General features: G+C 33.9%; 1 protein-coding gene across 1 annotated transcript; it reads right to left on the bottom strand.

Annotated features, from left to right (window-relative positions):
* Positions 1-10,784: 10,784 nt before the first annotated feature.
* Or56b4 (olfactory receptor family 56 subfamily B member 4) lies at positions 10,785-26,403 on the bottom strand. The gene is made up of 3 exons (XM_077108459.1): positions 26,347-26,403; positions 14,130-14,169; positions 10,785-11,728 (listed from the first exon to the last, which is right to left on the bottom strand). The coding sequence occupies exons 1-3, from the start codon at positions 26,401-26,403 to the stop codon at positions 10,785-10,787; spliced, it is 1,041 nt and encodes a 346-aa protein (XP_076964574.1).
* Between the last annotated feature and the right edge of the window lie 686 nt (positions 26,404-27,089).

The following is a 27,089-nucleotide window of genomic DNA, read 5'->3' as shown; positions in this document are numbered from 1 at the left end:
TACTTTAAAATAACAGTTGTTGTTTAGCTACGAATGTACAAACCTTAATTTTTCCAAGATTATTTGTTTTAGGGGATAAAATTTAATAGATACAATGTAATTAATATTTTTAGAAGTTTTGTCATTTTAACATATAAATATATCAGTACATTATTATTTGTTCTTAGAGAACAACCTTGAATAGTTTTAACTATTTGTGTTACATATATAACCAATTTAGTTACATATAAACCTTTTAATATTTGTCTTTTATTTATAGACCTTTATATTACTTAATTAGACCCTTTTGTTTACTTAGTTGTATTATAATTATACTTTACCACATAAAGACTTTTTTTCTGGAAACGTTTTTTATTAAATATATTTTTATATTTAGAACTTTTTAATAAATTTTAATCCATTGATCCCTTTTTTCTGTTTGTACCTTGAAATAACCCTTATAAATTTTGAATTTAGATGAATTAATCCATTTAATAAGAAGAAATATTTGTTATTTACAGTACTTTAATTGAAATACAGTTGAAACCTCTTGACTCCTTGTATGTAGAATTATACCTGTTGGGACTTTGTAATTTATAGTAACCTTGTTTTTATAATAACACAAAATAATTTTATCCTTTTTAGTTTACCAGTTTATGAAAACACCAACATTGTTTTAACTCCTTAAATTCCATAAAGTAAAATATTTAAAATATAATATCAAATACTCTTAACTCCTTAAATTCCATAAGGTAAAATATTTAGAGTATTTGATATTATATTTAACAGTCAGCATTTTAACTTTGTACCAATTAGATGTCTCTAACAAACACATCCATGATTAATTTTATATAGGTTTAGATAATTTACGTATCTTTTTTTTAAAAAACAAGGTATGACAAGTGCATTGAATAGTATTAGTAACCTTTTTTTCCTGTTGAAGAAAAATCCTAGAGACAATGGATGTCAGACACTTTATAGACATTAACATTTTAACAGCTGTTTATCTAGAAACAAAACTGTACATTATAACTTTAAAGACATTTGTACTTTTATCTATTTTCCCAATTTGAATTGAACGTTTTAAATCATATTAACCAAAAGTATTTGGATCCATTTTTTTAAAAATTATAATTTATGAGCTCATAGTTAATCTTCTATTTGTACTAAATATATGTAGACATGGCAATATGTGTAGACAGATAGTACACCGGTGCACCCACACAAAGGAAATGGACAACAAAAGCCTTGTAGCTTATTTGTTAAAAACCTATTAGATAGTTAGCCTTTGTAAATTGGCCTTAGAATAAAGCAGGTGTAATCAGAAAAACATATTAACCTAAGCATATTGGATCGAAATTATAAATTTAACAAATATAGAATTTTAAAAGTTTTCTAACCTTTTTTTCTGAGGTGGTCCTGTTCATGAAAGCTGAAAAGAGTGAGGGAACATAGACAAACAAAGGGGGCTTATTTCTCACTGGAGGAACTTCCCAAAGACGCAGCTTTATTGGTCTCCTTGGGAGAATCCCCTAGGTTGGGGTCCCAAATTTTAAACTGTTTTTTCTGGTTTCTTGGATAGCAGCCACCAACTTTTAGCCTGACATTGAAAAATCTTTAGACAATTTTTTAATAATTGGGAGTCATTCATGCATGCAAATACTGAGAGACAAAAGCCAAATTTTCTAGACAAAAATTATGTTTTTTGTTATACAATTTAGGAATAATAACTTTATAAAACACTTTAGTTTTAATCTGTTCTCTAAAGGAACTGACATGATTTATCCAGTTGGCCTCTTGGCCCAGTTCCTAAATGAAGGCAATCTAAATGAATGCCTTTTTCTTTTTACCTTTAGCTTTTACTTTTGACAATTCTTTTAGTCCTTTTGGCAGCACTTTACATTTTAATGCAAGCTGTAGTGAGCACAGTTAAAACTGTTTTAATCATCTTTTTTTCCCATTAGAAACAAACAGGTAGAATTAACACAGAACACAAAGGGAACAAACAAAAACTAACCAACAGATAAAGTCCTGAAAATTGTTAAGAAAACAAGTTAAAGGGGTACAGGTAGAGATCTCTGTAGTGCTTCCTTGTCCCATATGTCGGTGGAGCGAAGGAGTCCTAATGAAAGCAGAGTGGTTATGAAAACAAGAAAAGGGCCCACGCACAACACACGGACAGATAAACACAAAAGTGGCCTGCAAACAGACACTGGACAAATTACAAACAGCAAGAAGACGCTGGAGAAACAACAAACAGCAGAACAGACACAGGACAAGCAACAGTTGCTGAGGTCACACAGGGAGACCTCTAATGGGGCAGAGACCACATCTCGTCCTGCCCCCAGACAGATGAGGCCTCAAAGGGAGGCCTCCAGTGGGCCCCAGATACAGACAGATGAGGTCACACAAGGAGACCTCCAGGGAGACAGTGACAATGTCTCCTCCTGTCCCCGGAAAGATGTAAGCGACTGCGTCCAATCTTAACTTTCTCCAGAAGAGTTGACTCACCAGAACTGGGGCCAGCAGGAGGCTTTTCAGAGCATCCTAGGATGGATTGGAGTCACCCTCGGAGTGAGGCTGAGGAACGTCTCTCAGGAGCTCCCCTCTACTCAGGGGTCGAGGTCCAAAGGCCCATCTTTGAAGGCAAATTTGGCATGAGGAAAGAGAAGAAATGGATCCCGGATGAGCCCCCAGATGTTATAGTTAAAGCTTCATCCTGGGGTTTCATAAACTGACTTTCAGACCACTCATGTATAATCAAATCAAGCCTTTATTGAAGCACACTGGTGGTGACTGACCAGAACATAAAGCTGTTCCCCTGATCAGCCGCGAACAATTGCAAGGGCACTCCTTATAAGCCTGAAAACCGCAAAAGGGATGTTTGGGGGTCTAGCCAATGCAAGCAAACCAGGTTACAGAAGCGGGAGAGTGCAGTCAAGGGGCGAGAAGCCTAACCAATCACAGCTCAGTCACCCCAGTTACAGAAACAGAGCCCCATTACCCTAGTTACAGAAACAATGCCCCATTAGGTAGTTCCGTGTTCTTAAAGGTTTCTATAGCAAAAGGAAGAGAACATTTTGCCCCAGTCATGACCCTTCTACTTGTCATGGTTGTTTTACAGGATGAAGTCATAAAACAAAATGAAGTCACATTTGCTTCTATTATCACAATGGTTTTCAGAGCCTTATTTGGGACCTTGAGGCTATATTTATAGTTGTATAGTTGGCTTTTTATTGGCTAAATGAGTGGCTTGAGGCCTTAGGGAATCACAGGGTTTGGACCTTGATGAGTCACTACAGAAAATACATAGCTGTTATTTTAGAGACAACATTGATTTTAGTAATTTGTGGGCAGGCCAAAGCCAAGTCAAGGCCTTTCATCCAAGCTTTATCAGATTTTAGCAAAGTTTAGGTCATTCATATCTCAGAAAATATCTTGATTGAGAACTTTAATAAGAGAATGGGCCTTATTAAAGAATTAGGGATCCATAGTTTCAGAGAAAATGTGGAGAGTACAGCTCAATAGTCCCACAAATTCATGGGGCCAATAATTTCAGCATAGCAAATGACTTTCAGAAGACTTGAGCCACATTATTATAGAAATGCAAACAAACTTGAATTATAGTGTGTAGCTTTGCCTAGGCAATCATAGGGATTGCGGAGATTACACTTAGGGAAAAATTTTTTTCAAGCTTAAGCCTCTTACACTTTAAGATTAGAATGATATTTTGTTTTAAAGCAAGGCAACTGAGTAGAGCACTTGCAAATATTTAGCTTTAAGTTAGTACTAAGAGGTACAATGAATTGCTCCAAATCCAGCTGAGGATTTCAGTATTACTTTAGCATAGAGAATAATAGGAGAATTTTTCTCAACTGTGACAATGAGTGAAGGTTAATAATCTACAAAATCAGAATCATATTAAAACTGCAAGAGATTAGATGTTACCTGATGAAGTAAAATTCAAAATTCAGCCCAACTTTCCTGAAAGGAGTAAAAAAATTATAAAGGAATCTAAACAGTATAAATGTATTTGATCACTTTAAGAACAGATGCAGAAAACAATAACATTGTCTTCAACAACTGGAACATTCAAAAGTCAAGGAAAACATTTTAAAAATGCATTTTAATTAACTCAGTAATTATACATATTCATGAGGTAAAGCATGACATTGCAATACATATATATCGTGTGTAATGATCAGATCAGGGTAGTTGAAATTTGTATCATTTCAGACATATATCATTTGTGTTGGGGAAATTTAAAATAATTTCTACTAGCTAGTTTAAAATAGTCAATTAATTGTGGTTAACCATAGTTATCCTACTGTGGTATATGACTCAAGTTATTTCTTATATCTAGCTGTACCCTTATACCCATCAACTATTCTTTATTCACCCCTTCTTACTCCCCATGCCCTTTCCAAGTTCTGGTAACTGCTATTTTCTTCTCTAATTCTTTGAGATTGACTTTTTAGTTTCTACAAGTGAATGAGAACGTGTGATATTTGTCTGACTTATTTTGTTTAACATAATGCTCTCTAGTTCCATCAATGTTGCTGCAAATGACAGAATTTTATTCTTTTGAATGCCCAAATAATATTTAATTTTGTTTCTATTCCACATTTGGAGGGCACTGAAGATTGAATGTAGAGGTACTTTATTTACTATTGAACTATATCCCCAGTTCTTTTTACAAAACCTGTATTTTCAGACAGGTTGTTGCTAAATTGCTGAGGGTCCTGCTAGATTGCTGAGGCTGGCCTTGAACTTGTGATCCTCCTGTCAGTCTCCCAGTCCCTGGTATTACAGGTGTGCATAACTGCACCTGGATTATGTACAACATGTTCTATATGTACTCATTCACTGATAGACACCTGGGTTGATTCCATACTTAGTTATCATGGATAGTACTGCAATAAACACGCCAATGCAGATGTCTCTTTAGCTTACTGATGTATTTCCTTTGTATATATTTCCACTAGTGGGACTGCTGGATCATATGGTAATTATCTTGATTGTATCTATAAGGATGTTTCTGGATTAGTGTAACATTTGAATCTATAGACTGACTGAAGCAGTTTTTCTCCCACCTAATTATTTGAAGGCTTCAATAAAACAAAAAGACCAATTATTATTGAGAGTCAGAGGTAAGTTTTCCAGTTTGACTTCCTTGAGCTGGGGCATTGGTTTTCTCCTCCAATTAGACTGTAACTTTCACCATAACTCTCCTGGTTCTCAGCCCTCCAGAATTTGTATGGAACTTACAACATAGGCTGTTTTGGTTCTCAGGCCTCTGTTTCTTTCAATGGTAGAATACATATTGGCTCTTCTGGGTTTTCACTTTGCCACCCAGTAATCTCAGGGACTTCTAAGCCTCCATAAGAGGGCGAGTCAATTTATTACACTAAATCTCATTTTTTTCCCTCTCTCTTTATTGTTTGTTTCTCTGGTGAAGCCTAATAAGTATAAGTGCTATAAACTAATCAGACCTAGCAGACATCTATAGAGCAGTCCATCTAATAGCAACAGAATCTTCTCAAGGCCACATGGAAAATTCTTCATGGTAGACCATATCCAGGCCATAAAATAAACTCAATGAATTTGAAAGAATCAATCATAAAGTATGGTGTCTGAACACTGTCTTGAGAGGTAAGTTACTTTATTGACATAAGACCTTTCTTTTTTAATATACGTATTTGTAGCAATAAACTTTCCTAAATCACTGCTTTAGCTACATCCCATAATTTTAGTATAACATACCTTGATTTTCATTCATTTCAAAATATTTTCTAATTTTTCCATGATGCTTTTTTGACTCATTGGTTATTCAAGGGTGTATTGCTTAATTTTTACATATTTGTTAAGTTTCCAAATGAAAGAAAATATCAAAAGATCTATAATAAGTAAAAAATTGTATTAATAATAATTTTTGAAACAACCCACAAAGAAGAGTCCAGGATAAGATAACTTCTCTGGGTAATTTTACCAAACATTTAAATAATAATTGATTCTAATTCTTTTCAAATTTATCCCAAAACTAGAAGATAGGTATTGTTTTATAAATAATTTTATGAGGTCAGCATTATCCTCATACTAAAACCAGACAAAGGTATCACAAGAAAACTATAGATCAAAAAATATCTCTCATGAATTTATGTACAAAATTCTTTTTTTAATTTATTTTTTAGTTGTAATTGAACACAATATCTCTTTTTTATTTATTTATGTGGTGCTGAGGATCGAACCCAGGGCCTCTCGTGTGCAAGGCGAGTGCTCTACCGCTAAGCCACAATCCCAGCCCCAGGTACAAAATTCTTAATATAAAAATAACACAGAACTCAGAATATATAAAATGAAGTATATACCATGATTCAGTGTGATTTACATCAAAAATGAAATTCAGGTTTACATCTGAAAATAAATTCATGTAATACAAAATGCCAATACAATAAGAAATAAAAACCACATGATCATTTTAAGATGTAGAAAAGCATTTGAAAATTCCAATACCTTTCATAACAAAAACAAATAAAATATAAGGTAACTTTCTCAATTTGATAGACATGTTTCCCAAGTTTTTAATTCAATGAAATTGATATGGTGCATTAAAATAGATTGGAAATAACAGAGTTTATATATACTTTAATAACTAATATTATTATATTATAAATGTTATAATGTAGTCATATTTATATTACATACCATATTGAAGTTGTTATATGTGTTCCACTTCTGGGATAATGGAACAAAAAGGGTAAATGGTGAAAGACTGAAGGATTTTCCTCTACGATCAGGAAAAAGGCAAGGATGACTGCTTTCATCACTTCTGTTTAGGATAAAGACCAAAAACCTGGAATAAAAGGCATTCGGATTGGAAAGGAAAGAGTAAAACTATTTATCCGTATTTGTTGATGATATGATCTTTATATATAAAATTCTAAGGAATCTACTAAAAAGCTATTGTAACTATGTTTTTAAAAAACTCAGCAAGTTTTTAGAATATAAGATCAGTATATAAGCTAGCAATAGACTATCTGTTTTAGCTTTTTTATTGCTGTAACCAAAAGACCTGATATGAACAATTTTAGAGGAGGAAAATTTATTTGATGCTCATGGTTTCAGAGGTCTCTGCCCATAAATGGCCAACTCCATTGCTCTGTACTCAAGGTGAGGCAGAACATCATGGCAGAAGAGTATAGAGGAGGAAAGCAGCTCAGGGCATGGCAATCAGGAAGCAGAAAGAGGGAGTTCCACTCACCAGTGACAAAATATAAACCCCAAGGGCACATCCCCAGTGACTACTCCCTTTAGCCACACCCTACCTGTCTAGAGTTACTGTCCAGTAAATCTCTATAGTGTATAAATGCACTGATAAGATTAAGGCTTTCATAACCCAATCATTTCACCTCTGAACTTTCCTGCATTGTCTCACACATGCAATTTTGGGGGACACCTCATATTTAAACTGTAACATTATCCAAAAGTGAAATTAAAAGGGCAGTTACATTTACAATGGCAAAAAAATGAAAAAATATTTTTACACAAATTTAATAAAGTACAAAACTTATACTATGAAAACAACAAAAAATTTACTAAAAAAATTACAAAAGATAACCTAAGTAAAGGGAAAGATATCTATGTTCATGTATTGGAAGACTTAATATTGTTAATATAATATTAATATTGTTAATTAATTCTCAATATTGTTAATATTGTTAACTCCCTAACTTGATTTGTAGATACAATGCAATCTCTACTAAAATCCAACTGACATTTTGGAATAAGTCAACAAACTTATCTTAAAACTCATGGTACCTAGAATGGGCAAAACAATTTTTTAAAAAGGAAAAAAAAATGAAGTACTCATATTTCTTTATTTTAAAACTGAACCGCACAGCTACAGAAATCAAAACTTCATGTCACTGATATAATGATATATATGTAGATCAATGAAATAGAGTTGAGAGCACAGGAATAAATTCTCACATTTAAGATTAATTGGTTTTCAATAAGGGAACCAAATTCATTATGTGGGGCAAAGAATAGTCTTTTCAAAAATGACATTGGGATAATTAGATATCCACATAAAAATAAAGAAGTTGGACTTCTTCCTCACAATATACACAAAATTTACTCAAAATAGATCATAGAACTAAATCTAAGAACTGAAATTACATGTAGAAGAAAAACGAATAAATCTTTTTCATATCTGGGTCAGGCAAAGTCTTCTTAAATATTGCCCTGAAATCACATGCAATGAAAGAAAAAAATAGATAAACTGAACTTCATCAATGTTTAAAACCTTCACATTTTAAAAAATACCATCAATAGAATAAAAAGATAACCATGAAATGGGATAAAATACAAATCATAAAGAATTTGTATTTAGAATATTCAAAAATTTTTTGCAACTCTATAATAAAAAGACAAATGATCCAACTGAAATTCTATTTAAAAATGAGCAAAGAATCTGGATGGACATTTCTCCAAAAAAGATACAAATGGTCAATAAGCACATGAAAAAATGCTCACCATCACTAAGTCATCAGGGAAATGAAAATCAAAACCACAATGAAATACCATTTGACACTCTTTAGGATGGCTATCATAAACAGACAGATAGTTATAGAAAATAGCAAGTGAAAAAGTGAACTTTTTATTTTAGAATAATTTTAGATTTATAGAAAAAATATGAAAAGAGTACACAGAGTTTCCATATATCTCACTCCCAGTTCCCCTTATTATTTAAAAATTTTGGGGGTGTACTAGGAATTGAACTCAGGGGCACTCAACCACTGAACCATATACCCAGCCCTATTTTAGAGACAGTCTCTCACTGAGTTGCTTAGCGCCTCGCCATTGCTAAGGCTGTCTTTGAACTTGTGATCCTCCTGCCTCAGCCTCCTGAGCCACAGGGATTATAGATGTGCACCACCATGTCCTAGTTATTTTAAAATTTTTATTAGAGCATTATAATTATACATAATGGTGGGATTCATTGTGTTATACTTGTGCATGAACATAACACAATTTGGTAAATTTTATTCTCTGGTACCTCCCCTTTCACTACTTCTTTTCTCTCTATCATCCCCTTCTTCTGCCCTATTGGTTTATTTTTATGAGATTGCACCATTGAATTTCCCTTTTTTTTCTCTCCAGCTTCCACATAGGAGAGAAAACATAATGCTTGATTCTCCGAGACTGGCTTATTTTGCTTAACATCATGTTCTCTAGTACAATTTTTTTCTCTAGTACCATCATTGTGAATTATACAATTTCATTCTTCTTTATGATTCACTAAAACCATATTGTGTATATATGCCACAATTTCTTTATTCATCTGTTGATAGACAGTTAGATTGGTTGCCTAACTTGGCTATTGTGAATTGCACAATAAACATGGGTATACATTGTATCATATCACTATAGTATGCTGACTTTAATTCTTTTGGATAAATACTGAGAAGTTGTATAGCTAGGTCGTAAGTTGTTTCTATTCCTAGTCTTTTGAGAAGCCTGGAATGCACTAAAAGACTTCCCCTCCCCCCATTATTAACACTAACTTTAGTAGGGTATATTTTTCACTTGTAATAATCAAGGTTGACACATTATTACCAAGGTCCATGTTTTTTTTTCAGATTTTCTCAATTTTTACCTAGTGTCCTTTATTTTTGTTTCAGGATCTCATTTGGTTATCTCATTGGATTTAGATGCTGTGTCTCCATAACCTCCTTTAGGTCATGACAGTTTTTCAGATTCTTATTTTTTATCACTGTGACAGCTTTGAGAATTAATTGGTGGACATTTTGGGGGCTGCTTTTCAGTGAAATTTGTCTGATGATGTTCTCATAATTGGATTGGGTTGTATGTCTTGGAGGAAGATCACATAGGTAAAGTGCTATTCTCATATATTATAATATGTCATATCATATCATATCATTTGTCATTCCATGGATTTGTATTATGAGCATGACATTACTCTTAAGTAACCTTGATAATTTGATGAAGTGTAGTGTTTGTCAGTTTTTTTTTCATTTGTAAAAATTACTCTTTTTCTCCTTTACGTACTCTAAAGAAGTTACCATGTTTTTTAGAGGATTTGAGCTCCACTTACTCTAGGGTGGCCTGTATGTACATACATCATTTGGAATTCTTCTGCCTGGGAAATTTAGACAAATTCTCACTTATTTATTTATTAAATAATTTGTATCAGTATGGACTCATGGATATTCATTTTTTATTTCAAATTCCTGACTTACATTTATATAATTAAAAAGGTGCCCTATAGTGACTATTTCTAGAAGATTTAAAATCTATTTTCTATCCTTAAGCAGGAAAATTGCTACCAAATTTTAAATGGAATTTATTAAAAAGGAATTGATATATAATTTCCTCTTATTTTATCATCTTTATTTTCATTTTTAAAAATCAGTAGTGAAGTTGAATAGAGAAGAAGGGTTAAGAGCAGGGACTCTGGAGCTTAACTGTTGGATTCAAATCTCACTCCGCAACTGCCTTGTTTGATCTTAGGCTAGTTTTCCCAACTCAGCTTCCACATCTTCAAAATGAATAAAAAATAACTATACTTTATTCATAGATTTATTACATGGATTGAGTTAATATTTGTGAAATGCTTAGAGCAGTGCCGTGAACATACTACATGCTATATGAATAAATTAATTCATTTGAATTGATGATCCTAACAATTGGGGGAGTTGAAGTTTTATCAAAGGAATCTTGGGCTTCAAAGCTTTTTCTTTTTCTGCAATACTGCATGTAATATTCTGTCATATAAAGTTGGCTTATTTCCTAGACACATACTCACTCAAGCCAAGCACCCTCTGGAAGCTCTCTCGTAGCTCTTGAGTCCTAAGGGCATATACCATGGGGTTAAGGGATGGAGGGATGACAATATGAAGCACATTGAGAAGAACAGGGATTAGGGGAACCATTCTTTCTGCTAGGTGGGTGACAGATACTAAAATAATAGCTGTATAGAAAAAGATAATTAGAATGAGGTGGGAACTACAGGTACTCAGGGCTTTAGATGTTGCTTCAGCTGAGTTCAGCTTCAGTACTGAGTGAACAATCAAAGCATAGGAAGCAAAGACCAGAATCATGTCACTCCCAACAACAAGCCAGGCCAAGGCCAACTGGTAAAACCTGTTAATGGTGATATCATCACAGGCCAGACTAGTGACCCCCAAGTTAGAACACATGCAGTGATCAATTTCATTCTTGGAGTAGTAGTGTCTATGGGCAGCCAGTACAGGTACTGGGATGGTCAATAGGCCATTCCTAAGCACCATGAACAGTATGGCTTTGATAACAAAAGCTTCAGTAATTATGGAGGGGTATTGAAGGGGGTAACAAATGGCTATATATCTATCCAGTGCCATGCAGAGGAAGATGCCTGACTCCATGCACATAAAAGAATGGATGGCATATATCTGAACAAAACATTCAGGAAGGCTGATGGCCTTGGAATCAAACCATAGGATGGCCAGGATCTTGGGCATGCTGGTGGTAGCCAGGCCAATGTCTACCACAGCCAGGATACCTAGGAATTGATACATGGGCTGGTGCAGGGTAGGCTCATGGTGGATGGTGATTAAGACAAAAAGATTAGCAACAAGAGCTAGGAGGTAAAGCAGAGCCATGGGCAAGGACAGCTGGTGCTGCCACTCATGAATGCCTGGAAGTCCCATCAGGATGAATTCAGATACTTGAAACCTTGAGCTATTGGCTGTACACAGGGCAATATCCATATCATGAAATGTCTCGTTTGCAGCATCTGCCTGTGGATTCAGGAGAAAATAAATAAGGCTATCATTAGGTATGCTGAGAGTAGAGGAATAAAGCTCACCTACAATATCATGGTCCCTTATAATGTAATGCATTCTCAACCCTCTTGAGAGACTTGGAAAATGTTCAGACAAGGCAGAAAGACCAAAATAGATTCTAAAATACTTTAGTGCAATAAATGTGAATATCTACAAACTTTTCCTCCAGAAATCCTGGGGTGGATTTTTAATATGACAAACATGGACTCAAAGTGACAGAGATGTACATTAGATAAAGGGAAGCAGCAGTGTTTCAATTTGGGGGATCTTATGTCAGAAATTATGTAGTCATAATATAAACCCTTACTGTGCTTTTCTTTTAGACAGTGTCTTGTGGTTGGCAAATGGTGTATAATATTGATCATCTCATTGCATCTTTACCATTCAGTTATTTACATATGAAGAAACTGAGATTGAATGAGTTGGATACATTGAAAACACTAATAAGTGGCTAAACTATAGCAAAAATATTAAATGCATGTTTTAATATCAACACATCAGTATCTGTTAGGATACATCCTTATTTCCCCCTCTAATTATGAAAGTAATATTAAATGGACCTGGAGGATATTATGTTAAGTGAAATAAGCCAGACACAGAAAGACAAATACTGCATGATCTCACTCATTTATGGAGTCTAAAAAGGGAAAAAAGAGGAATTAGGTCAACACTTAGGTTGACCAAATTACACTGTATGCACATGTGAATGTAGCACTGTAAATACCACCTTAATGTACACTTATAAAGAACCAATTTATAAAAACAATGAATGGATGGGGGAAGGCCAATGAAGTAGAGGAGATGGAATGTGGTGGAAAGAGAAGAGGAAGAGAGAGGAGGTACTAGGAACTGAAATGGAACAAATTATATTCTGTGCATGTGTGATTATGTCAAAATGAACCCCAATATTAAATATAGCTAAAATGCACTAAGAAAACGCAAAAGTTGTTCTCATAGAATTAGAGAGTTAAAATAGTGATTACCAGAGGCTAGGGAAGGGAGAAGGTGTGGTGGTTGGATGGGCAGAAATTGATCCAATGGGTGCAGTTAGATAGAAGAATTAAATTCTATTGCCAGTAGGGGTGTTGATAACAGTTAACAAAAAATATACTATATATTTCAAAATAGCTAGGAATGTGGGTTTTGAATGTTCTCATTATAAAGAAATGAGAAATATTTGAGTTCATAGATATGCTGACTACCCTGGTTTGATGATTACATAATGTATACATGTATTGAAACATCATACTGTACCCCATGTGTAAAATTATTATGTTTCAAGTAAAAATAAAATAAAAGTTAAAGTTATTGGTACAACCCAGGTCGTGGGTGGGAGTATGTACTTAAAATTCTTTGTAATTTACTGTATACATATAAAATTTTTCACAATAAAGTATCGAAAAAAATGACAAAAGCTTGTTTTTTACCTATTTATTTATTTATTTATTTATACTAGGGGTTGAATCTGGGCATGTTTTACAACACTGAGCTACATCCCTGGTCCTTTATATTTTTTATTTCAAGATAGGGTCTCACTAAGTTTCTTAGGCCCTCGTTAAATTGCTGAGGCTAGCCTCATAGATGTGTACCACCATGCCCAGAAAAAAACCAGCATATTTAAAGATGTATTTAAAAATAAATATATTAGTAATGGATGTAAGAGGAACATTACCAACAAACTTTCACTCACATCCAGAGTTTTGCATGGAACACTTTGGAAATATAGCAGGCATTTATTACATTTAGGCTTCTTTTGTTTAAGTAATTTCATGGCTCATTCTTGACCCTTTAACACTTGATTCTCTTTATTTTATTTTTTAATTACATGACAGCGGAATGCATCACAATTCTTATTACACATATAGAACAATTTTCATCCCTCTGTTTGTATATAAAATATGTTTGCATCAATTCGGGTCTTTATACATGTAAATTGGATAATGCTGTCTATCCCATTTCACCATCCTTGCAATCCCCTGGCCCCTCCCTTTCCCTACCACCCCTCTACCCTATCTAGAATTCATCTATTCCTCTCATGCTGTCCCTCCCTACCCCACTATGAGGTCACTTTACTTTTGATTGTGCTAATTCTTGAACCATTGGAGAATATTTTTAAGTAATTGTAACAGAAAGTGAACTTGGGCATTATACTTGGGTAATACTTTAATATCTGAGAGTTCGTACTTTTATCTATGAATATCATTTTTCCTTGTCAGATGTTTAGGTATCAATATCACCTCTTCCAAATCTCTGCCTTTGCTTCATTTCATGGCATTACTATAAATTCAAGGTTCTATCTCTTACCATCTCTGACTATTTGAAAAATAAAAATAAGACAATAACACTTTTAGAAAATAGAAATGAAGAAAAATATACATCAAAATTCTAGCAACCACAGTCAATATGTTTAACATTTAAAAATATTTATTTTTCAGCATTTTACACAGTTGACATTTCATACACATAGGGGTTTTCATTCTGTGCTTTTCCCTATTCATTAAGTAACTCTTTATAAACATTTTGATTCTTTATAAATATATTTCCACTGACAACTAAATGTTATCAAATGGTTTAGTAACATCTTCCTCAGTTTTGTTTGGTTGATTGTGCATGCTACAAATTTTCTATATGTTTGGATCCATGTATATTTTATCTTTAAAAAACTTGATAATTTTTCAAGGCAGAACAAAAAGTTGCTTGCAAATAATATTTCCTCTATAAATATTTGTATCTCTTAATCTTTTTTCATGTCTCAATAGTTTTTGTTTCATGATTAATGTAAAATAATTATGATGGATTATGTTGACTTTTTTGGTTGACTTCAATGGGAATTTGGCTAGAGTTTACATCCATTTAATGTGTATTGTTTTTTAAGTTGCATGTCTTTTATTAGATATAATTGAATAGTCTTGTTTGGAGTTAACTTTCTTCTGGGACACTGGGGTATAGAATTTATTCCTCTAGATCCCTTGGTTTATCACTTATTCACTAACCATGTTAGAGCTTAGCCTAATTTCTCTCCTTTTTCCTGGTTACAGATCTTGGTTCCACAAAAATAAAGAGCTAAGAAAAGCTGGGTGCAGTGGTGCATGCCTGTAATCCCAGCTATTTGGGAAACCGAGGCAGGAGGATCCCAAGTTCAAAGCCAGCCTCAGCAATTTAGCAAGGCCCTAAGCAACTCAGTGAGAACTGTCTCAAAATAAAATATAAAAAAGGGCTGGAGATGTGGCTCAGTGCTTAAGTACCTCTGGGTTCAATCCAGAAGAAGAAGGAAGAAAAAAAAACAAAAGAATAGAAAAGTGAAACTTGTAAGCCAAAGATAAAATTATGTAATCAAATTGAGAGATCAGGACAGAATTATAGGATGTGGACTCTATGCCCTCACCTCTCAACACACAAACCATTAATTGGTTTACTTACTGCTTAAGGAGGGGCTATGAAGAGGCTCTCAGCCTGCCAATGACTTCTGTAACTGCTTTTACTTTCCTGAGCTGCAGTTACTTATGTTTAACCTGTTGTCCAGAACAGACCCTTGTTCTTGCTTCTTGCCCCTGGAGTTTGGGGTTTTAATATAAATTGTGCCCTTGAGATATTTGGTCCTGGTTTGCTGCTTTCTGGGCCCTCCTCTTATTCCATGTATCCTCAAGGGCCTAATGCTTTTAACATAATGGGAACAAAGTGCTCTTTGGGGTTAACCAGGTACCTGCTGGGAATATACCCATTCAGTCCTGGTCCCAGAGGCAGAATAGCAGATAGACAGCTTTTCAATTCAGGTTCCTCAGGTGTTAATTCAGCCCTGCCTTTTGAATCATGGTCCTCATTATAGAAGGTTCTGAAGTCTTCCCATATCAAAATATCTTCAGGGCTGGGGCTGTAGCTCAGTGGTAGAGCCTGCCTTTCATGTGTGAGTCATGGGTTCAATTCTCAGCACCACATAAAAATAAATAAATAAATAAATTGTGTCCATCTTCCTTTTGGAAGCTCTTTATAGTCTCTTGTTGGGTAAGTTTCCAAGCCTAACTCTGAGGATGACCTGTCTTACAACATGGATTTATTTTCTGCAGTTCTGCCATGCTACCCAGCATTCACTACCCTGCAAGAATGGGCTTATGATTTCCTGTATTGCTTTACTCCTAATGCTTCTAATAAGTTGTTTTCTAGCATGGATTCATACACAAATTTCTTAAAGTCATTATATAAACCATATTTAAAATATATATATATATATTTTATAATATATAGCATATTTTTTATATACATAGGATTCAGCAGACCATGTTATGACGTCTGACCGACTTTATTATGAATAAAACAGTTACTAAGCATCTACTATATGGAGAGCTCTCCGTTAGGCTCAGAGAAGGTACAAAATATGTCAGAGTTCTTGTGCTCAAGAAGTGCATTTGTGTTAGGTGAGCAAACAGGAAAAGTTCATTTAGATTTAATTAATTGGCTAATTGGTTATTTGTAACTATTTTTTAGGGCACTTTCTAAGATTCATTTTCTTTCTTTCTTAGCAAGATAGTTTGCCACATAGATCAGTTTTTCCATGGGCATATGAAATTTCAAAACATGCTTCATTTTGATTGACCCAGCATGTTTGTAACTTAGTTCAAACATGTACTAAGTTAAAACATGTAAAACTGTATTATTGTTACTACCTAAAGAATTGTAACACAGGGAGGTTTCAGAAGTTGTTTAAATTCTCATAGAATTTCTGGAATAGAGGTAGACTAAGAGGGAGAAGAATACAATGGTTATACATTTAGATTTCCAAGTTCTCAAATCCTAGCTTTTCCACTTACTTAAAAAACTATGTATATGGGAGTAAGTTCTATAATTACCAGTGCCTTGTTCCCTTATGTATACATTGGGAATGATATTGTACCTGTTTCATAGGGTTATTGTGAGGAATAAGTTAGAATACCTACTCCATAATTATCATCATCATCAAAGTTATTTCTGGCCTATAAGAAGTTCTTAGCAATTATTAAACATCAATTTATTAATGTGATTGGGGATTTCTGGTACAAAGTGAATTTTTTCTGTTTCTTTAATAAACATATTGTTTTTTGAATTATGAAAATTATATGAAAAACATAAATATGTAAGATGAAGTAAATTCTCTTAAAGTAATAAACATTTTTATTTAAAGTAATAAACATCTGCTGCTTTCTTTTCCAAATTATGTGGAAAGCACATAAATATGTAAGAGAAAGTAAATTTGTATAAAAGTTATTTTTAAAGGCTTCATATTCTAATGTTAGAATAAACTTTTTAATGAATAATTTTTGGCTTGCTTTAAATTATTTCTTTTGGATATATTTGTAAAAATAGAATGGGTGAGAAAATTTGAACATTTGTGAACAATTTTGATAAATTTTGTCAAGTTGATTTTGGTATTTTGGTATGTTGGTGGCAATTTACAAAGCACCAGCTGTGTATATTAAAGACTGTCAATCTTAGGGTGATATCAAAAGTCAGGAACATTTTATTTTTCTGTTCTCACTTGTTTTCTAGGCGATAGGAAATTTCATTGTAATTTTAACATGTATATTTTGAGGCTGACAATTTTCTTTATTTTATTGGAAACTTTTTTCCCCTAGTGAGTGGTGAATGCAGATTACAACCAGGTCTATTGAGAGCCAAAACTCCTTTTATCTTGCCTTTGTCTTTTATCAATATGTTCTTAGGCATAATATAAGTACTCATTTAAAAATGCAAGATGAACAAATGAACCATAAAGACTTTCTAATATCATTAAAATGTGTAATATTAATTTTATGACTATATTATATTTCTGTATTTTTATATTTCCATCATTTGCTAAATAGTGTTTGCTTTTAAGATTATTTCCTTTGAGTAGAATTTCAAAAGTAATACAAAGGACACAATTATCTTAAAATTTTATTTTAATAGTAGCTTATTTTAATCTTTAAGTTTTAACTTAAGATATAATAAATGCACATGATTAAAAATTCAAATAAAATGAAAAACATAAACAATGAAAAATAATACTCCTGTACTTGTGTACTTGGATTTTCCAAGTTCCTTCCCTTCCCACCAGAGGCAGATAGTAATACCTACCAGTTTCTTGGAAATACTGGCTGATAATGTTTTTCTGATAATTGGGCTTTTCAATTTAGCTGATGTGGTACTTATTTCTAGTAATTTCTATTACTTAAAAAATTCAGCGTTGATGAAATCAATAGCTATGTCTCTTTAAAGAAGTCTTGGATTTATAATTTAAACTGAAGGACTTCCTGCTGTCACACAGCTTGAGTATTTATAGACAGCCTACTCCAGGTCAGATTCCCTGAGGAATCTCAACTTTTCTCAAATTGTTCTCCAGATTTCCGGCCTTTGTTCCTGTACAAGTAAGGATTTTGAAGGAAGAGGACCAGAGTTGAAAGGAACAAAATAAGGAAGCAAACATAAAGCTGCTGAAGGAGGAGAAAGAGGGGAAGGAGCAATGGGGCAACCAGGACAGAGACCTAGGAAAACAGAAAGAAAAGTGCTTTCTTCTCACCACCTCTGGCTGCTGGGTTAATGTTAGCTAAGAGGTCCGGAGAGATCCTCTCTGAATGGAATTGCGCCTGTAGCCACTTCTATTTTCGTGACAACACTTCTGTTCTATGGCTTTGTTGCTGAACATATATCTATAGTCTCACCTCTGGGGCTTCCTCTGATGTCCAGATTGGAGATCCAAGATGGAACATTTTCTATTGCTCTCTAGGTCATTGAAGAGCCTTTCCCTAGTTCTTTTCCTGTGTGCTCCAAGAATTTCATGTTTTTTTTTTCTTCTTTTTTTAACCCCCATCTCAAATGGCTTTCAATGATCTGAAGGGGAATTGAACTCAACCTGTGGAACAAAAATACTCAGTCCCGTTTTAAAATTTATTTTTAATTGGCAAGCAATAATTGTGTACATTTATGAAGTGCAATATGATGTTTTGATTTCTGTATACAATATAAAAAAAATTCAGTTAACATGTCCATTACTTCACTAATTTATCGTTTTTTTGTGTGTGTGTGTGTGTGGTGAGAACACTAAACATCTATTTTAATAATTTTGAAATATACAAATGTTATTGTTAATTGTGGTAACCGTGTAGGGCAATAAATCACTGAAACATATTTCTCCAGTCTGAGATGCCGAATCTTTGATCAACTTCTTCCCTTTCTCCATCTCTCCTTCTTCCTCCCCATCTCAGGTAACACCTTTCTACTGTTTCGATGATATTGATTTCTTTAGATCATACAGTATTTGTTTTTCTATGCCTAACATACTTTACTTGGAATGATGTCACCTGTTCCATCCATTGTATCTCAAATGACAGAACTTCCTTCATTTTTAAGGTTATATAGTATTGCTTTGTGAATATAGACCACCCTTTCTTTCTCCATTAATCTCTTTGATAGACACTTAGGTTGCTTCCATATCTTGGCTATTGTGAATGATGTGAAATGAACATAGTAGTGCAGATGCCTCTTTGACATTCCAATTTCATTTGTATATATTTGACATTTTGACAATTTGACATTTAAATTTCCTTTGTATATATTTCCAGAAGTAGGATTGCTGGGTCATGTGGCAATTCTATTTTTAGTTGTTTGAGGAACCTCCATATTATTTTCCAAAATGGCTGTGCTAATTTGCATCCCTACCAATGATGTGCGAGAGTCCCCTTTTATCCACATCCTCTCTCAAACTTTTCTAATTCAAGTTTATGATGATAGCCATTTTAACATATGAGAGGTGTCTTATTGTAGTTTTAATTCACATTTCCCTGATAATTAGAGATGCTGAGCAATTTTTCATATATCTATTGTCCAGTCATATCTTTTTTTTTTCAGTAATGTCTGTTTAGATCGTTTACTCACTTTAAAATTGTGTGGCTTTTTAAACTATCAAATTGTTTGGATTTCTTAAACATTTTGAGTATTAACATTATCAGATGCATGGTTTGCAAATATCTTTTACCAATTGGTATGTCATTTCTTCACTTTATTGATTCCTTTGTTGTGCAGAACTTAAGTTTATGTAAACCTGTTCATCCATTTTTGCTTTTGGTACCTGTGCTTTTAAAGACTTAACCAATAAATCCTTGTCTGAATCAATGTCATGGAGCTTTCCCTTATTTTTTCTCTAGTAGCTTTATTTTTAGGTCTTAAGTTTAAGATTTTTATTCATTTTAAATTGATTTTTATATATGGTGTAAGATAAAGACTCCAATTTCATTCTTCTGCAATGTGGGCACCCAGTTTTCTCAGCACCATTTATAGAAGATCTGTCCTTTCCCCATTTGTGTGCTGGCATTGTTCTAAACTCACTATCATGTTCCATTGGCCAGTGTGTCTGTTTTTATGCCAGTACTTTGCAGTTTTGTTGAAGGTTTAGAAACAGGTTTCTCTCATTCTATGTGAATCCCTGAGTGCCTGCTCCTCTCCTTCAACACCTTTTCAGCCTCTTCAGGGACCACATTCAAGTATATGTATCCTCTGTGCTTTATATTGCACTGCTTTTTTATAAGATCTCTTTTCCATATATAAACATATATAATTACTTTTTAAAGTCTCTACTGTTGGATACCTCCTACTGTCCCTCCAGATCTGTTTTCCAACTTGATCTGTACCTGAAGTACTCCTGCATGAATAATATGGGAACAGAAAATTAATACACATTTTTTTGAAAATTAGATAAAGGTTTTATTTTTGAAAGTGATTAGAGTCCTATGTTCAAAAATTACTTATGATTTATTGCTTGATCAAAATTAAAATGTATAACAATTTATAACTCAAACTGACAAACTGCTTTCTTAAGAACTCTCACCTTTATGTTATAATTTTTCCTGTGGAGTGTTGGCAAAGAATGTAAAGTTGTATTGAGACAATTATATTTTTAAAGGAAGTTTCTATGTCTTGCTTAATGATATTGTATTAACTGAGTGGCAGGGCTCACTCCTACAGATCAGATTATAAAGAAAGTCTCTAAAGCCCTACAGATTAAAGGATGCCTATCTCTCCATATCACTTAGATACAGGAGGGCACAATGAAAATTTGAAAATAAATAGGCTGAGATTTATGTGGCCAGTTTCCTGATATAAGCCCTCATGAGCACTAAAACTATATAGTTGGTAGAAATTGGGGACCACAGTAATTGGAAAATACTCTCACAGCAGCTGGTTTTTTCATTGCTCCTTTTGGATCCTCTGAAGTGGACTGTTGTGGAAAGACTTGCCATTACATATTAAATGAAGTTGATTCCTCATGGGAGTCACTATTAATGTACTTTTGTTTACTGGAATCCATGAATCTAAGAGTAATTTTCCAAATGACATAAAAATGAGAGGGATGATGCTAGTGGATTGATATTTATGACATTGACAGTCAGGGATAAAAATTTCCCTGGATATTCTGATACAGTGCTTGCTCTAATCTTTAAAATTGTTGCTTCCTCGCCCATTTTTTTTTTGAGAAAAACACTAAAAGAAGAACAAGATTAGATAGCTTACACAATGCAGGCAAGATCTATCATAAAATTACAATAATTAATGTGATGTGGCCTTGGCATAAGACTAAATGAAGAGATCAATGAAAAAGAACAGACTGTCAAAAGGTAAACCTCATCTGTAAGGACATTTGATTTATGGCCAAGAGAGGCAGTGTGGGTGAAAGGTAGTCTTTCTAGTAAGAGGTTTGGGTAGTTTAGTAAGTCAGTGGAGAAAAATGAATCTTGATCCCTTTCTTATATACAAAGTCATTTCAAGACTAAATATGAATGAAGGGAAGGGAGGGGGAATGGGAATAGGAAAGACAGTAGAATGAATTGAACATTTCTAATCTATGTGCATATATTAATATATAACCAATATAATTCTAATCATGTACAACCAGAAGAATGAGAAGTTCTACTCCATGTATGTATAATATGTCAAAATACATTCTACCATTCTACTATCAGGCATAACTAATAAGAACAAATAAAAAAGTATTAAAAAAGACTAAATGTGAAAGCTAAAAATTATAAACTTCTGGATGACAGCATAGAAGAATATATTCATGATCTTTGGGTAGACAAAAATTTTATAAAAAACTAAAACTTAAGAAACTAAACATAAAGGAAAAGATCAACAAGCAAGAGTATTTTTCAGCTTAAACCTTTTTTCCCCCTCATGAAGTTGTTGGGTTATAGAGTAAGTGTATGCTTACTTTTATTAAAACAAATCCACCCGTTGCTTTCATAAATGGTTGCACATTTTCTGTCCTCCCAGCAGTGTATGAGAATTCAGGGCTTCTGCATTCTCATCAGCACTTGGTATTGTCAGTGTTATTAATTTAACCATTCTGATTTGTCTGTCATTGCAAGTTCTTGTGATTTTAATTTGCATTTATGTGATAACTAATGCTATTGAACATCTTTTCACATGCATTTTGGGTTTGCAGGTCACTCATATACCTTTCTTTAAGAAGTGTTTGTTCAAATACTTTTACTGTTTTTATTTGGGTTGTTTATCATATAATCACTTTCAAAAAGTTCTTCATATATCCTGGATTCAAGTCTTTTCTTGAACATATGTAGAGCAAATGTTTCCACCCAGTCCATAGCTTGCCTTTTCATCTTCTTAATGGTATCTTTGGAAGAATAGAATTAAAATAATGTAATGAACTTATATTTATATTTTATCCTTTTTGTTTTCTGTTAGAGAAAGCTTTGCCAAATATAAGGTTGCAAAGATTTTTGTACCGTTCTTTTTCCTAGAAACTTTATAGTTTAACTTTCATATTATGCCTAAGAGTGATTTCAAATTCATTTTTCTGTGATATAAAGTAAGAACTGCAGTTTAGCTATTTCCATACTCTTTATTGATGAATTTATTCTTTATTAATTTACTCTCTGAATTATTTTTAATAAAAAATTAATTGACTACATATTTTTGTATATATTTTTGATATCTATTCTGTTTATTGGTGTTTATATCTATGCTAATATTATACTGTCTTAATTTTGTTGATTTATAATAAATCTAAAATATAAGTCTTCCAACCTTGATCATTTGTGAGTTGTTTCTAAAATTGTTTTAGCTGTTCTAGGGTCTTTGCATTACATACAAATTTTGGAATTAGCTTTGCAATAATTTTCTTTCCCTTCCTTCCTTCCTTTACTTTCTTTTCTGGAAGTACAAGGGATTGAACCCAGGGATGCTCTATTACTGAACTACAGCCTCAGCCCTTTTTGTTTTGAGATAGTCTTGCTAATTTGCCAAGGTTGGCATTGAATTTGCCATCTTCCTGCCTCAGCTTCCTGAATTGTTGGGATTACAGGTATGGGCCACTGGACCCAGCTTTAACATTGCAAATTTCCATAAACAAAATATCCTGTTTCAGTATTGATTTGGATCATATCCACTATATAGACCACCTGGGAAAACCTAACATTTTAGTAATATTAAGTTTTCTAAGACAGAAGTATAGCTTCTCTCCACAATCTTCTCTCTTTATATCTTCTGTAATTTCTCTGAGCAATGTTTTCTAATATTCAAGAAGGGATGCATATATTTTTATTAAATTTATCCCTGAGTATTTCATATATGTGTGCCCTTTTAAGTAATATGTTTATAAATTGAATTTTTCAGTTTTTCATGGATATCACATGAAATCCAGTTAATTTTGCATTAATTCTATATCTTATTCACTAAATTCACTTATTAGTGCATTACTTTAGTATTTTGCATATACAATTGTGTTGCCTGCAAAGGATAACTATTTTACTTTTTTCTTTCTAATCTGTGTGATTTTTTTCCTCGTCTTTTTTCTCTAATTATAGCCTCCTGTATAATGTTGAATGGGAGTGGTGAGAATGAGTATCTTTGCTTTAATTTTGATTTTAGGTGAAAAGGCCTTGGTTTTTTTTTACCATGTGTATAGTGTCAACTGTATGCTTTATATAGATGCTCTTTATCATCTTGGGAAGCTCTCTATTATTTCCAGTACACTGAGAGTTATTTTTTTAAAATCTTGAATGTTAGCAAAATTTTAAATGTTGATTTTTGTTTTATGTTTGTTTGCCTCTGTTGAGTGAGATATATGGTTTTTCTCATTTTTTTGTTAATATGCTGAATTATATTGACTCATTTTTGCAAGATAAAATATGCTAGATATGCTGAATTATTGCCAGGTAAACTATGTTGCATTCTTGAGATAAGCCCCACTTACTCCCAATCCATTACTCTTTAATATATTACTGAATTTGATTTTCTAATAATTTGTTAAGGATTTTTATATATCTGTTCATGAAAGTTATTGGTCTGGGTTTTCCTATCTTATAATGTCTTTATAAGGTAGTTTGGGATGTGTTTTTTTTTTTTTTTTAATTTCCATTTCCTAAAAGTTTGTAAAGAATTGTTATTTCTTTCCTAAAGGTTGGATAGAATCTACCAGTAAAGCCTTGATCCAATTTCATTTTTCACCGCATTGTCACTGTTGTGTTCCAGGATTTTATCAACTTTTCTCTTAGCTAATATCACTTCCTTCTTCTTCTGCTAGAATATTATGAAGCCAGGTTCGATGGTGTACACCTATAATTCCAGCCACTGAGGAGGCTGAGGCAGGAGGACTGTGAGTTCAAATCCAGCCTCAGCAAAAGCAAGATGCGGAAGCAACTCAGTGAGATCCTGCCTCTAAATAAAATACAAAATAGGACTGGGCTTGTCTTCAGCAGTTGAGTGCCCCTGAGTTCAATCCCCAGTACCCTCCTGCAAAAAAAAGAGAATATTATGAAAGAAATCTATGAAAGCATTGACATGCAGATGACTGCCCTACTTAGAACAATGTCCTTGTTTGTTGGGTGTCGCCTTCACCTCTTATTTAACTCCTGCTGCTCTCAGAAGAGCACTCACGCTTCCTCTGTGTCCAGCTTTTCTCTAAACTGCCCTCCTCTCCACTGCTTCCTCCACATTGCCCTCTTAGATGTTCGTCGAGAATTCTGTGCTCTATAAATTTGGTGTTCTTTTTAATACCAGTGAGTATTCTGGAGCATTCTATTTCAGCGGCTCAACTTTTCTCTCAAATGGTGCCTCATTTTCGAAGGCTTCTCTGATCCCTACAGGCATAATTATGTAAAAATCCAGTTAATTTTGTATTGACTTTGTATCTTATTACTCTGCTTAATTTTCCACAAGGTGTTTCTCCAAGGCGAGGCCATAGATCCTTTCATGTATTTCTGCTTTGCTGATGGTGGTGCTTTGTCCTAGTTTAATGTATATCTTCTTCATGACCCAGTTAAATCTCTATATTTCTTTCTATGACCTTAAAAGGAACTCAGAAAAAAATTTTTGACGTCTATTATTGATGCAAGTCAAGGGCTCTTGACTGTTATTTGGATTAGCCTTATTGCAATCTCTTTATGTTTTATACAATTTCTGACTTTAGAGGAAGGTGTTAAGAATTTTAGTCATGTGGTTCACATGACTGGTCCACATTTAGTATCTCTGTTCTAGACCTTTCTTTATTTTTCTGAGCCTTAAGTCCCGTTACAGTTACCTGTCCATGTTAGTCCTCTTTGTATTGCTTTTGTTGCTGTCCTGCCTGTTCCTTCCTTCTCCACAGGGTTTCTGGACTGGTGTTTTGCTACATCATTATACCTCTCTTTCTCTAAGAGTTGTAATAGCATCATCTGTCAAAAAATTCACTATTACCAAGCATAACTTCTTGATCAGCAAACTGAGCATTTCATATTAATGTTTGTTATCTTGCCTTTACCTGAAATGACACCTGCTATATCTTCTCATTTTCTTTGGAACTAATCATTACCTTAAAACACAGCTCTACTAAGTGGATGACCAGATTCTGGATACTACCATTCCCAGTAAACTGTGTTCTATTCTCTTCTGATATAACCTGTGGTTACCTCTGTAATTGAGAAATGATTGTCATTCTGAAGGCGAGAAGTCTGTTTCAGTTCTGAAGTATAAATTTCTATAAATTTGCTCTTATTTTTCCTTTAGCTTCATAGAACAAATTATTTTTTTGCCAGTACCAGAAATTTCTTTATGGATTTTAAGAACCTGTGAAAAATCATGCATTCTTCCATGTCTTCTCCTATGTAAACTGAAAGAAATCAGCCCTCTATTTCCTCTTTTCCTAATGCACTGTAATATTCTTAGATAGCCCCCTGTAGGTTAATCTGACACTTTTATCAGAAGTGATTTTTGTGACTGAGAGAAAGTGAAAAGTAGGGAGACCAATTAAAAAGGGTCAGAGTTGTCAAATAACATATGGATAGCAAAATCTACAGGATTGGGCTAGCCTCACTCCTACCATTTCAAGGCTAGGCACAGGAAACATTTTCCATTTTCTATAGCCTTACTGTTTTTGTACGGAGTCTCTGTTTTCATAAAGGCTCTCACATATTAATCTCCTCTTCCTTTCATGGTCTCCTGTCTCACTGGAAGTCCTCTAGGCAATATTCTATGCTGGTCCTAGGGGTGCCCCTTTACATTTTTCTGTGTTTTTCTCTACCTTCCCTAGTTCAGATCTTTCTGGACCATCATCAGGTTGGGTGGTTCCATTCCCCATGGCAGGAAGCCTCTTCTTGCTCTTGGCTGCAGGGCCTTTGCTCCCTCTTGGCAAGTTACTCTGGAGTATGCTGTTCAAAATATTCCCTCCTAGGGTTGTTCCCTGGGGTCTCAATAAAAGGAATAGAACTAGTTAGAAATTTGTTTGAAGAGGAGGCAGAAGTACTAATTGGTTTCTAGGTGGTAGAAACTTCACCTTTGATCCCTACAGACAGTGCTTGAAAAAGTATCCATTAAATACCCTGTTCTTGGAACTTGCCTGGTACCTTAAACTCTCACCTCTCTTGTAGGTCACCTCTCTTGTAGGACAGTCATTACAGCTCTTTGGTAAGTAATGGCTAAGGATAGGATCAGGAAAGAGAGATCCATACTGGCTACATCTATCTATTAACTTTCCCCTAACTTTTCCAAATCTGAACAATCAGCCTTCCTGGGGTAGAATTGTGCGCTGTCCATTTTAGTAGGAAAAATAAAAAAACACAGGCAATATTCTACCTTGTCAGAAACTGATCTAGACCTTGGTGGAACAAAGATGGAAAAGGAAGAAAGACCTTTTATGGAACAGGGCGGGGGAGGGATTAAGGATGTGAGAATTCCTCACTCCATCACAGGCAAACATTCATCTAGTCCTAGGTTAGAAATAGGTTCTTTGGAAGAGTGTTCCTCTGTGAAACCTGCAGTGTTTAT

The sequence above is a fragment of the Callospermophilus lateralis genome, chromosome 2 (genome assembly GCF_048772815.1).
Source record: "Callospermophilus lateralis isolate mCalLat2 chromosome 2, mCalLat2.hap1, whole genome shotgun sequence".
Lineage (NCBI taxonomy): Eukaryota > Metazoa > Chordata > Mammalia > Rodentia > Sciuridae > Callospermophilus > Callospermophilus lateralis.
Note: the sequence above shows the minus strand (reverse complement) of the source record. Positions and strands in the feature narration are given on the sequence as shown.

What these genes read in the sequence shown, in the direction of transcription:
- Or56b4 (XM_077108459.1), bottom strand. Translation starts at nt 26,403, where the DNA reads ATGGGGAATGGAACCACCCAACCTGATGATGGTCCAGAAAGATCTGAA. An exon ending in AAAGATCTGAACTAGGGAAG is followed by an intron (nt 14,170 to 26,346) that starts GTAGAGAAAAAC and finishes ATTTTCTAAAAG; the next exon opens with TGTTATTGTCTTATTTTTAT. An exon ending in TTTTCAAATAGTCAGAGATG is followed by an intron (nt 11,729 to 14,129) that starts GTAAGAGATAGA and finishes CCCTGTGTACAG; the next exon opens with CCAATAGCTCAAGGTTTCAA.